At 37.5% G+C, this 12620-nt stretch overlaps 1 protein-coding gene across 2 annotated transcripts in view; it reads left to right on the top strand.

Annotated features, from left to right (window-relative positions):
• Positions 1-6743: 6743 nt before the first annotated feature.
• Positions 6744-12620, top strand: part of LOC107094854 (kelch repeat and BTB domain-containing protein 12-like) — a 7986-nt gene continuing 2109 nt past the window's right edge. For both annotated transcript variants that reach the window (XM_015390718.1, XM_015390719.1), the window contains exons 1-8: positions 6744-6873; positions 8489-8713; positions 8854-9035; positions 9140-9272; positions 9396-9629; positions 9751-10109; positions 11124-11397; positions 12021-12168. In XM_015390718.1, the coding sequence (XP_015246204.1) occupies positions 8543-8713; positions 8854-9035; positions 9140-9272; positions 9396-9629; positions 9751-10109; positions 11124-11397; positions 12021-12168 (1501 nt within the window). In that variant the 5' untranslated portion in view covers positions 6744-6873; positions 8489-8542. The remainder of the gene's footprint in view (positions 6874-8488; positions 8714-8853; positions 9036-9139; positions 9273-9395; positions 9630-9750; positions 10110-11123; positions 11398-12020; positions 12169-12620) is intronic.

The following is a 12620-nucleotide window of genomic DNA, read 5'->3' as shown; positions in this document are numbered from 1 at the left end:
TTTCCTGTCCTCAAAAGAGACATCACCACTCCACATACCTCTGATACGTGCACACACAAACACCTGCAGGCATATGTATGTGCTATGTGAGCATCCATGTGTGTTACCTGTTATGATTAACTTGGTGCAAACAAGCTGAGTGGCCAAACTTTAAAAAAGCTTAAAATTTGCTAAACTTGCAAGCGCAGCATTTGCGAGCAACTGAAATATTGAAGATAATTAATATTTTATCTATATACATTAAAAGTACTAACAAATAATTTTGAAACATTAGAATATCCACAGTTTTTGTACATATTTCACTACGTTTCTGTGGATGAATGAGAATTAAAATCTTATCTTTATGACCTCCAAAAATTTTCATCTCAGGGCCTGAAAGATAACAGATGACCCTGTGGGTTTATTGTTAGAGATGCTCAGACAGTTTTTCACGATCCAGTCCGATACCTGGGTGGAGGGTATCGGCTGATATCCGATGCCAATCATATTCAACTGTTGAATGAATGTACCATATGTCTAGAATGTGAGTGAAGGCTTTTAACCTTGACATAAACATTGTTATAAAAGGTAACAAATAAACACAGATATAAATGTAGTTTATATAATTAACTAACAAATAAACAGAAAAGAAAGAGCGGGGTCGCGAGGGGTGCTAGTGCCTATCTCCAGCAGTCAATGGGCGAGTTACACCCTGGACAGGTCGCCAGTCCATCGCAGGGCAACACAGAGACAAACAACCATTCACGCACACAGTCACACTTTAATGGACTGGGAATGGAAAGGACAATTTAGAGAAGCCAATTAACCTAACAGTCATGTTTTTGGACTGTGGGAGGAAGCCAGAGTAATCAGGTAGAACCCACGCATGCTCAGGGTGAACATGCAAACTCCATGCAGAAAGACCCTGGGCCGGGAATCTAACCCAGATCCTTCTTGCTGCAAGGCAGCAGTGCTACCCACTGCGTCACTGAGCAGTTGGTAGCACTGAGAATTAAATAAGTTTATTCCTGTTTTTTCCCATTGTCTTTTATGTTCCTTTCAACTATTTATAGGTGGCTTTCATTATGCTGGCTTTCATTATTGATTTTCAATCTCTTGTTCAAAATGTAGTGAAAACTTAGAATGATTTAATATTCCGTATATTGCTCTTTTTCAAAATAAATGAAAATACAGCTGGTGAAATGAGATGCTTGACACTGTTTTACCTCCAGAGCAAAGATGATTTATTTATTTTTTTTGCAATTCAAGTCCGTTTACAAATTTAGTTTGATAAATCTTTTAAATTTTTGGATCAGAAAAAAAGAAACTGCAACAATTGGTGGAATTGGAAAGAAATGCTAAATGACTTGTATAAAATGTGTAGCTTTAACTCAGCTAATCTTTAATCTATACTGAATAATTGGGTGATTGACATATTAACATCTTAACATCTTTTTGATTTAGGTAAGTTTTTTTTTTTTAGATTAATAAGAGTGAGAAGATGGGTGGATGGTATGGGGGTTCAAATGGAATGATGTGCAACAAAGAAACATACAGTGAATGTATGGAAAAAAAAAAAGGTAGCGTTTTGTTTACATTGAGGCATCTTTTTGTTTTGAACCACTTGTCTATGAATTAAAAGCTTTAAATATCACGAAAAATAATGTTTAAAACTACCCAAAGAAATTGAAATCTTACTGCAATGGTTTTATGCTTTTTGATTTCCTTTTACAATTATCTGAAAATAACATGTTTTAGCACTTTCTAGGACAAATCAGTTTATATTTTAGGCACTTTAAATTACACCACACAGCAAGTACTGCATGTTGATCTGTTATCAGACTAAATATTTTGTTCCCTTCTATTCAGTGACAACTAGTAAAAACTATTTTCTATTCAGGACTTGGGTAAAAGAACAACTGGCTCATAGAAAAAAAAACAAAAAAACAAGAACACATAGTAATAGATGAATGTTAGAGGAAACATTTCTCTACACATTAACCATTGTCCCTGTCACACACATGTAAATGTGTGATGTTAAAACTCTGGAACATTTTGATGACCAAGCAAAGCTTAGAGAACAACTTGTTTGAACTGAGAAAACATTAAATCAGACATTAAAAATGTAATGGTTGTTGCTCTGGATCTTAAAATGTTTTGTTAAACATTCTATTTTAGAAAAAAAGTGCATTCTTGGAAATTTCCATGCTGAAAGCAAAGAAAATAATTTTGAATCTCAAAACATTTTCTATGATCAAGTTTCCATTTTGTTTGAATTTGCCATGTCTTAATTACAATCTTTGTTTTTCATTATGAAATTTATTTAGCTTTTTAATATTAATGTCTCTATTGCTGTTGTTTTCTTATTTATTGTTGATAAAAATCGCAGTTAAAGTGATAGTTGCATACCTTTAGCCGTTGACACCAAATGTCAAAACACCTAAATAAAGCAGCATCTGCTTAGTCATAATGATGTTACAAATGTTGCCTTTCAGTCTTCACCTCTTACAAATTATCAACCACATTAACAGGGCTAAGCAAACACAAACATCCTAAAAAAGAAGCTGTTATCTGGAGTTTGACTTGTCTTCAGACTTTAGGATGCTGCCACTCACCTCCGAGCGGTTATCTAAAGCATCTCTAATCCAAAGCTAAATAATGGGTAAAGTCTGTTGCCTGCTTTGACAAGTTAAATAATAACATTTTAAAAGTCAGCCTGTTTTTTTCCCCAACCTTGAAGCTGAAAAAGTTATTTTGTATATAGATAAAAAAAAATATAGTGGGACTTCAAAGGTAGTCTCACCCACTGATTTTTTAAAAATATTCTGTCCAATTACAACCTTTATTTCTTTAATGTTTTATTTGTTTTGCTTTCCTCTCTAAAGCATGATGCTACCAGTACCCTATGTTATTATGGACACTGGGTTCTGGTGTTACTTTACAGGCGTACACAGAGTTTGGCATTTGGTCTACATGCAAAACAAAAAGTTACATCTTGGAATTTTCTGGCTAGAGCAAATCTTTCCTTTAACTCGTCTTTCCCTTTGAGACATAGGAAACTGGCAATTGTTTTTTAGTGAGGGCCAACATTGTGGAATGAACATCTAAAATTTGTCGTTTGAACAGAGTCTCCCAACAGAGCTGTTGATTTCCATAATTACTGTAGGTTTCTTGGGTGGAACTTTTCGAGCCTGGCCTCTCTTTTTCGGAAGATTGTCATATCATGGGCTGCATACTGTTGTCTTGCACATTAAATCTTCCGGAGATGGAGTTTAACCCTGTTTTAAACCTCTCCTTTACCTCTGCTATGCATCCTTTGGCCATCATGATGCTGTTTGTTTAATAACGTCTTTCCTCTCAGACCAAATTGCTCTATTTACTTCCTGGACCTGTCTACATTGATTTAAGGGTATTGGATTAAAGTGTGCAGAATGTGTCTGCTCATCATATTACTAGTTATGTGCTATCTACTTTCTGTTACTTTATTGATGGTTTATTTATGGACATCATTATTTTGGGAATGCTCTCATCAACAAAGGACTTTCAGCTCTCTCTGTTCCTCTTTTAAAGGTGTGGATTCTGACAAAACTATCACGACTCAGAATATAGGACCCGGTATTCAGCCAAGACAGTAAGATTACTCAAAAAGTGTTTATTAAGAAACATCAGGCTGCAGGGCTGCAGTAGCAGCGGCTAGGGAGTCTGAAGCAGGAAACTCTGGAGAGAAACAGGTTAGTGACCATATAAATCTAATGGAGGAAGATTATGAATGAGTCAGTCACCTGGTTTACAAGTTCAGTCCATAGCCAGAGAACGAGGTAGGATCCAGCCGTTGGGCTACATACAAGATGCGGTTGGTGCTGCCCAGAGTGTCCCAGATGCTGCAGCCCCTGAGAACATGCAGGAATCCAAAGCCATCTCAGGCAATCCGTTCAGATGAAAACAGGCAGGCTTGGTGGTTGAGAGGCAGCACAGGTCAGGATCAGGTAATCAGAAACACTCTGGTAAGCTAAAAACACTCTCACGACGAGATCAGACGAGAACAGGAAGGCTCAGAACAGGTCAGGATCAGGTAATCAGAAACACCAAGGGACTCTAAAAACAGTCTTACCACTGGCTGGAAAGAACAAAAATAATCTGCTCTGATGACTGGATGCAAGCAGCTTAAATATAGGCAGTAGCAGGTTGATCAGATTAGAGGTAATGAGAAAGCAGGCAGAGATAGACGGGGGAATGGAATGAGTAATTAAATTAGTCATCAGTGCCAACATCATGACAAAAACAGACACGATAGCATGAGCTATGAATGCGTTCTTCTACACAGCCATGTTTATTTTGTCAGATGTACATTCAGCACCTCTTGCTTTCCTCACAGCTATCCCGCCTTAAACCATAATGTTACGATATGGTTGGCCGACATTTTCTGGGTCGATCTTGAACATTTAAGCTGGAGCAACACAGATGGATTCTCATGTGTTATTTATCCTACTGATAATTGTTTTTAAATATTACGATTCGCAAATTTTTCTACGTGTGGATATTAGTTATTTACTTTTATTTGAGTTCCACTAGCTTAGCTAAGAGTTTCTATATCTAATATGTTTAGGCAGGAGTTAAATTATTTTTGCTACATTTACATATTTTAATTTGAAGTTCTGGTGATTTTATTTCATGTGTGGGCAGAATTAACTGTTGAATCACCCCCTCTGTTATTCTAAAACACAGCAAAGTGGGCTTGTGTCCACTGTACAACAAATGACAGTCCGAAAGTCATTTGATTAAATATTAAACAGCATAAACCTAAAAAATTGAACATAAACTGTGAGCTCTACACCAAAGCTGTTTGGCCATTGAATGTGTATCTGGAGATAAATCAATTTGATAAACCTGACCTGTAAAACCCTGCTTTGTTATGGTTCTCCCCTTCTGGGACTTAGTTAGACTTTAGTTTTCAGTTATCAGTTATTCTGTTTTGTTGATCTTTGGTTTATTTTACATTATATTCAAGCACTCTTAAGTTACTCTCTGTTGTCCCATTGTGACTGTCTCTTTTCCCCTAGATCCCTTCTAGGCTCCTCCATCCACACCTGCTCCATATCAGTTGATTGCCCCAGTGTTCTGTCTCCCATATAATCTCCCTGTGCAGTTCTTCATTGTTGGTTCCTTGTTGTTGTTTGTTGCTTCATTGTCTCTAACTCTCCACGTCCATTTCCCTGATAATAGCTGTTTTTTTTGTTCTCTGTATTTTTTATTTTTTGCATATTGTGGTCCTGTTCCACACAATTAAAAGGAAAAAGAGAAACAGGCAATCAGCATGAGTCTGAACTCATGATGTGTATCTTATTTCTTAAAAATAAGCAATGTGAATCTATCTAAATAGTTCTGCCTACCTGTCGGCCGACTTACCTACCTACATATACATATTTATATATTTCTGCTTAGGCCTCTTGCAAATATAAGATGTTGATCTCATTTGAATTTTCATGTAGGTAAATCAAAAGAAAGGAAGCTAATCTTTTAGTGTTCCTGTTTCATGTTTGGTATGGCTTTAGCTGTTTTTATCTTACACTAGGATCCTTTCTTCATTGTTTCTCTTCTTATGTTTCACAACTTTATTTTGACGCTCCTATAGATCAGCCTAGAGAGATTTAGAAGATGTTCAAAAAGACCTGAAGAAATAATTTTTTGTCCTGCCATGACACAGAAAGACTAGTGTTAGTGTGATCAAAACAAGTCAAAACTGAGGCCTTTATGGAAAAAAAAAATGTGTTTACAGGTCCTGATGCTCACAGGCTAAAAGCAGTTTGATTAAAGGGAGCAAGCAAGCATCACGTTTTCACAAATGTTCATGCTTGCACGTCCTGAAAATGTGTCACTGGCTAGTTCAGGATAGAAACTTTGCTCCTGTGGTTGTGGTATATAGCATGCTCAACTGTGCATGAAAACACTGTTAGCAAATAGTCACCCTGTAATGGCACTGTGTGGAAACTCTAGTCACCTTCTTTAAACTGTCGGGAAGACAGACACACATCGCATCACATCAAGTTGTGTGATAGTTCCCACAAAAAAAGAAAATAAAAAATAAATCAACTACCTGCTCAAAAATCTAATTTTGACGATCATTGTAACTTAATGTCTTTCAAAATCATTGGACAATAAATCAGACTTTGTTCTGCAAACTGTGACTGGGGCAGTTTAACATTATTAGAGCTACGTGATGTCTGCCCTGCTGTCTGCTGCTCTATGACAGGCTGTAAATGTTTAAATGTGTACCTTTATGTGAAAGTCTTCAAAGCTTTATTCAACAGTCTTGGAGGAGTTAATGCATATGCATGCATGCTATTTTTCTCCTTTCTCACCTTGTGGATTCACTCACTGATACTCATCAGGCTTTAGGTTTCGGTCAGCTGACTTTAGAAGCTAGGGTACTTAATCAATCACCAATTTCCTTTTTAAAAGAGAAAAGCCTAAGCATTTCCTTCTCTATTTCAAATGTAAATAAAATAGTTTTTATGCCATTTTCAAGGATGATTTATTCCTCCAAATAAAAATACTTCTCTGAGAAATCAGCTCTGCAATCTTCTCTTGAAATGCAATTCCTTATACAGTTGTAGACCTTATAATTAAAAAAGAAGGGCATTAATGTTCGAAGTAGAGGAAGCTGCTCATAAAGCTAGTAACATAAACTACACAGCAACCTTGCTTGCATGACATGATCTATTTTAAACTCGACTTATCCATGAGCTTGATATTGCCTGCTATGCCTTCCCAAGCTGCAAATAGCACACAGCATAAGTGCAGCAGACAAACAAAAACAAGCTTCAAATGTAGCTTTAAATGTGACAGCAAGCTGAGAAACTTCTTGGATGAGGGGAAATTCTTTGGAGATAGCTGGTAGGATAACTATATTTCTTTTTGTCGTCCCTAAATTTTCTAATAAAAAAAGTTCTGAAACATTTTTTTATTAATGCCGAACTGCCGGTGCATGTCCCTAAAAGTAACTTGAGCGCAGATTGTCCCACTGTTGGTTTGGCAAAGTAACTAGTTTAGAAAGGCCTCTAAAATCCAAAACCAAAACATCTTTAGTGACCCTTCAGGGCCAAGTCATCTACTCTGACTTGAATATATTCTGTGACTCTCTGGTTGCATATAAAGACTTTCTGATTTTTCCAACTTTCTACTTATGGAACATTGTTAGTTATAGTTTATTTTTCTGTTTTAAATTTTGTTTTTTGTCTATTTGTTAGTAAATGTCTACAATGCCCTGCAAATTCGCAGCAAATTTAACTGCAAATACAAAGAATAGATTCACAAAACAAAAATGAGACTAGGAAACACAAATTGAGACTAAAGTACAAAACGCATACAAAGGGAAAACACTGTAAAAAAGATATGCAACATCCATTCTTTTTCTGTCACGTTTTATCCCTGCTGGGGTCGCGAGGGGTGCTGGTGCCTATCTCCAGCTGTCAATGGGTGAGAGGTGGGGTACCCTCTGGACGGGTCGCCAGGCTATCGCAGGGGAACACAGAGGCAAACAGGACAAGCAACCATTCACACACACACTCACACCCAAGGAGAATTTAGAGAAGCCAATTAACTTAACAGTAATGCTCAGGGAGAGCATGCAAACTCCATGCAGAAAGACTCTAGGCTGGGTATCGAACCCAGAATCTTCTTTCTGCAAGGCTGTAGTGCTACCTACTGCTCCACTGTGCAGCCAAGAAATGCAACAATCACCGAAAATCAAGAAAGGCAAAGGAAAAATCCTGTAAGAAGCAGAATATAAATAAATCCAGAATCAGAATCCAGTTTATGTCTTTGCAACAGATCTGGGCCATAGACATATGGTCTATTCCCATGGGTGTTGATGATTGTCTACCCCTAGTGGTAGTATTTCCATTATGAAGAGCTAGTTTGCAGCTCTCTTCAAAACCTGCAGTTGTTTAAGCTACCTGCAGCATTTTTTCTTTGCATGTGTTTTCATCTGTGTAGGTGTCAGCATCATTCATGTACTGTATTTGCAGCAGTTTTTTGTATTAACAGATTACTCACCCACTTTTAAGGTGATTGCAGCATTCCTACATTACAAAAAAATCTACCTTTACATGTGTTTGTGTGTTGGTGTTATTGTGGTGTTTGCCTGTCTCATTTTTTTGTTTGCAAGCCTAATTTATTGTCTTTTCTGTATGTTATGTTTTTGGTGTGTATATACTTGCATTGCATTTACATCCCTCTTCCGTGGTAAACCTAACAATTTTTCCTGTTTATAATATCAAAGAACACGTGACTTGAGGGAAAATTATTGTGCACGGGTGCAATGATAACAAGCAGATAATATAATGGAGCAGGCCAAACCTGCTTATAACAGTTTTTGGAATTCTCCAAATGCCCTGGACAAAAGACTGAAGCAAGTTAAATGACATTTTATGTGTTCTGTTGAATTAAAACAGAATTAAAAGTTTTAATCTCTATTCCTTGTTGTTTTGGCATGTTTTACATAATACAGGTTCTAATCTTCCAACCTGACAGAAGTGTTGCAGGCATTTACAGCAAGCCCCTTATGGAGCCTGAGCTGCCGCCTTCTGCTCAGGGACAGCATGGGTCATTTCTGCTCAGGCAGCTTGACAGAATGAGAGCAGCTGGGGAACTCACTGACGTGGTCTTACAGGCAGAGGGTATTTCTTTCCCATGCCACAAGGTGGTGCTGTCTGCATTCAGCCCTTACTTCCAGGTGAGAAAGGCCTTCTGCAGGGCATAGATTTTAAAGATTTAAAAATACTATAAATGACTCTAACTGTATTTTGCAAAACAGTTTGAAGATGACATCCTAAGCAGGCTATGAAAGATGACTGATATCTACTTTGGTTACAGGCCATGTTTACATGTGGTCTGAAGGAAACTGGAGGATCAGAGGTGCCTCTCAGAGACATTCCTGCACAGAGCCTTGAACTGCTACTGAAGTACATGTATCTTGGCGAACTCCCCCTTTCAAATGACAACATCCAGGGAGTGGCTGCTGCTGCTTTCCTACTTAATGTGGATGGGGCTTTCAGGTGGGAGAAGAAACTACATTTTGAGTTGATTTATTTTTTTCCAGAAACCCTCCAATGACCATTATACAGATTTAATAATACTTGTGTTCCCATATTGGCTTCAGATTGTGTCAAAGCCACATGGAGGCTCACATGGATGCCTCAAACTGTGTTGGTCTGAACTTTTGGGCCAGAGACTTTGGTGCAACTGATCTAGCAGACTGTGCTTTGAGATACATTTGCCAACACTTCACGCAGGTGGAGCATTTTTTTGTCCACTGTTCTTTTATCTGGAGTTATCAGAAACTGTAACTGAAAAGACAATGACTGTTTTCTTTCAGTCCTTCTTTGTTTCATCTTGTTTTCTCTTGCTCTTTGAAGGTTTGTGAGGAAGACGAGGTGCTGGAACTTGATGCGCAGCGTCTCGGGGATCTTCTGAGTTCAGATGACCTCAACATATCACAAGAGGAACTTGTGCTTGAACTGGTTCTGCGGTGGGTTGAGAGACACAAGAACAACTTGCAGAGCGAAGCTCAGGCCGTGGAGTTACTCAGGCATGTACGTCTGGAGTTGGTGGATCCTGGATTTCTTCGCAAAGCAAGGAGGAGAAATCCGGTGAGATGGGATTAGTGAATAACGATCATATAATGAGCTGATTATAAAATATGTAAATTAATTGTAATCGTTAGATCATCAATATATGTAGACTTCTTTAACTTCAAAACAAACACCCTAGGTACTGCTACGGGATGCAGAGTGCTTTGGGATGATCGATGCAGCCCTCCAGACCTCAAGTCTCTGTGAGTCTGTAGCTCCACCACGTCCAACTCTTCGATATGGCATGGAGACAACAGATTTGCTGCTCTGTTTGGGTGGAGTGAACACCGAGGGTGTGCCGGCGAGACGTGGAGGAGTTGCCGACCAAAGTTTCTGTTTTGCACCTCGTGGTAGAAAGACCTACTACATCACCTCTCCGCTGAAAGACTTTGGAGGTCAGGGCCAGATCACAGCAGGAGCAGTGACCCGGAACAACAACATACTGGTGGCTATAGATGCAGAAGACCAATGCAGGACGAGGAGGCTGGATATCTACAAGTTAGGACAGTGCTTTTGGAAAAGTATTGATATTCTGGAAACTTCTTGGAATCACAAAGTTTTGCAAAATAGTACTATGAAAAGGGTAGCATGTATGTATTCACGCCTTTTTACCCCCCAAAAAAACAAAAAAAACAACAACTAAAAAACTCAAAAATTAACAAACTATGATGGAACCATATGTCTTTACAAACTTATAACAAAAACACATCCCATATGTGTGTAATTTAGATTCAGCAGTTCTCTTATTTGTGAACAAATATCAAAAATGAAAAGCAAGGAAAACGTGATAGGGCATGGAAAAATGTTTTAGAGAACTTTTAAGCAGCGTTTCAATCATCTACAAAAAGTCAATGGAGAAGCTGTAAAACTGTAGCAAAAAAAACCAACAACATTTTATTAAAAGAAAAGACATTAATTTTTTTTTTACTATTTTTTAAGGCTGCACTTTAAAAAAATGAAATTGTCCAGAGAGCTGTTCTAAACAAAATATCTTTTTGTTTTACACTTGTGTATACAAAATGACAAATCTGTCTAAGAAAACTTTAATTTGCATTTTACTTGAAATAATCTAGGACAGTAGTCCCCAACAATTATTCTGAAAACCCCAATGATGGCATGAACTCCTCATCCACCAAATGCAAGAAGCCTGTTAATCAATCATTCATATTAATCAAGCTTAAAGTAACAAATATAAGAAGACCTACAGGTATATAGAGAAGCTGAAAACAGATGCATGTCACACTTTTCATTCTTTAATTTTAAAAACCCATTTAGAATCATGCATCCTTTTCTTTCCCCTCTCAATTCAGTTATTTAACTGAAATCCTAATAAAATTTTAATTTCTAAAATCCTAATAAAATGCACCAAAGGAGGTGGTTGTAAAAAAAAAAAAGCCAAAATGTGCAAAAGGGGTATGAAAACTTAGCAGAGCAGCGAATGTGGAAATATCTCTAGTCATTTATCTTTTTTGCTATTGTAAACATCTTCATTGCATGTCTTTTTTTTTCCAGATACAGTAATTCAGAAGAGAAAATCTGGGTAAAGTTGTGCTCTGCACCCTACAGAGACATGTATTCACTGGGGTTAGCTGAAGATGCTCTGTACCTGATAGGAGGTCAGATGAAAGTGCACAATCATTACATTATAACGGACAGCGTGGACAGATGGTCATTGAAGAGAGGAAGCAGCTGGCTCAGTTTTGCTCCTTTACCACTGCCTTTAGCCTGCCACTCCACGGTGAACCTGAAGGAGCATCTCTACGTGCTGGGGGGCTGGACTCCACAGGTACAGGGAGGCTTAAATGTGCTGAATATAGATGTAGTGCTTGGACAAACTAAAACCAAAGACAAAAACATGGAAACACACTCAAAAAAAAAAACTGAGTAGAAAAAAAAGCAGGAGAATAATCACAGTAAATGTTGAATTTTGTGTGTTTTTTGAATTGCTTCTTTTCTGCTTTCAATGGGAACCTTTTTTTTATATTTATATATATTTTGCAATGGCATGTTTAATGTGAAAAGGAAGCATTACATTTATTTTTTGAGAAACACAAAATAAATAAGAAGAAAGATGTTGAACGTTACTACCACTATTACTAATGTTATAGTGGCTATTTACACAATTCTTTACTTGGATTAAACTTTAAAGTGATTGCACAATGACACAGTGATTGATTATCACCGCTAGTCAATAAATAAAGTCACAGTGTATATATTTATTTTCCATGCAAGTGAAAGGGGCTTGTTCCCCCTAGTGATAGCAAAAAAATCATATTTACAAAATCTACTGTAACTACCAATCAGGGTTGTGTATGGGTTAAACTCTTGTACATGATTTAAAAACAAAAAAAGTTATTTACTACTTTTCCTATTTATAAAGTGCCTCTGTGTTCCTTCTCTGATCCTCAGAACCAACCGGATGATGAGCCGGACAAACTGTGTAACAGAGTGTTTCGCTTTGAACCAGGCAAAGATAGGTGGACAGAGTGTGCAACCATGAAGTACTCCAGGTATCGCTGTGGAACTGCTGTACTCAACGGAGAAATCTACATATTAGGTCAGACCCTGGGAAAATGTTACCATATGCATTCTTTATCCAAAATTATTTCTATTTTTTTTATAGCACTTATTTCCAAACATCTTTATTTCAAGATACTTTTCACAACACATGGGGACAAAGTTCCAAATCCTTTTAACAGAAAACCTTTTTTTTGCACCAAATCTGGGTACAATATGAGCAGAGAGCATAAACAGATATAACTAACAATGTCTCTGCACAGCTAGGAAAAACAGTGAAATGTGCTCTATGTTAAAGCCCGGTACACCTTCTCTAAAGGAAAAAAAAAAAGATAATTGCAGCAAAAGCTCGATCAGTGGTTCTGTCTTGAAAAGAGACATAGATTAGAACTTGGCATTCTTTCTCAGGTAGTTATTGCCTGCAATGAGCTATCAATTTCTACCACAAGTCACAAAGCCACGGCTAAGAGCAGAAACTTTTATATTCAGAAA

Source organism: Cyprinodon variegatus, unplaced genomic scaffold (assembly GCF_000732505.1).
Source record: "Cyprinodon variegatus isolate N-32 unplaced genomic scaffold, C_variegatus-1.0 Scaffold509, whole genome shotgun sequence".
NCBI classification, from domain to species: Eukaryota; Metazoa; Chordata; class Actinopteri; order Cyprinodontiformes; family Cyprinodontidae; genus Cyprinodon; species Cyprinodon variegatus.
The sequence above is the reverse complement of the archived record's forward strand: the minus strand, read 5'-3'. Positions and strand labels throughout refer to the sequence as shown.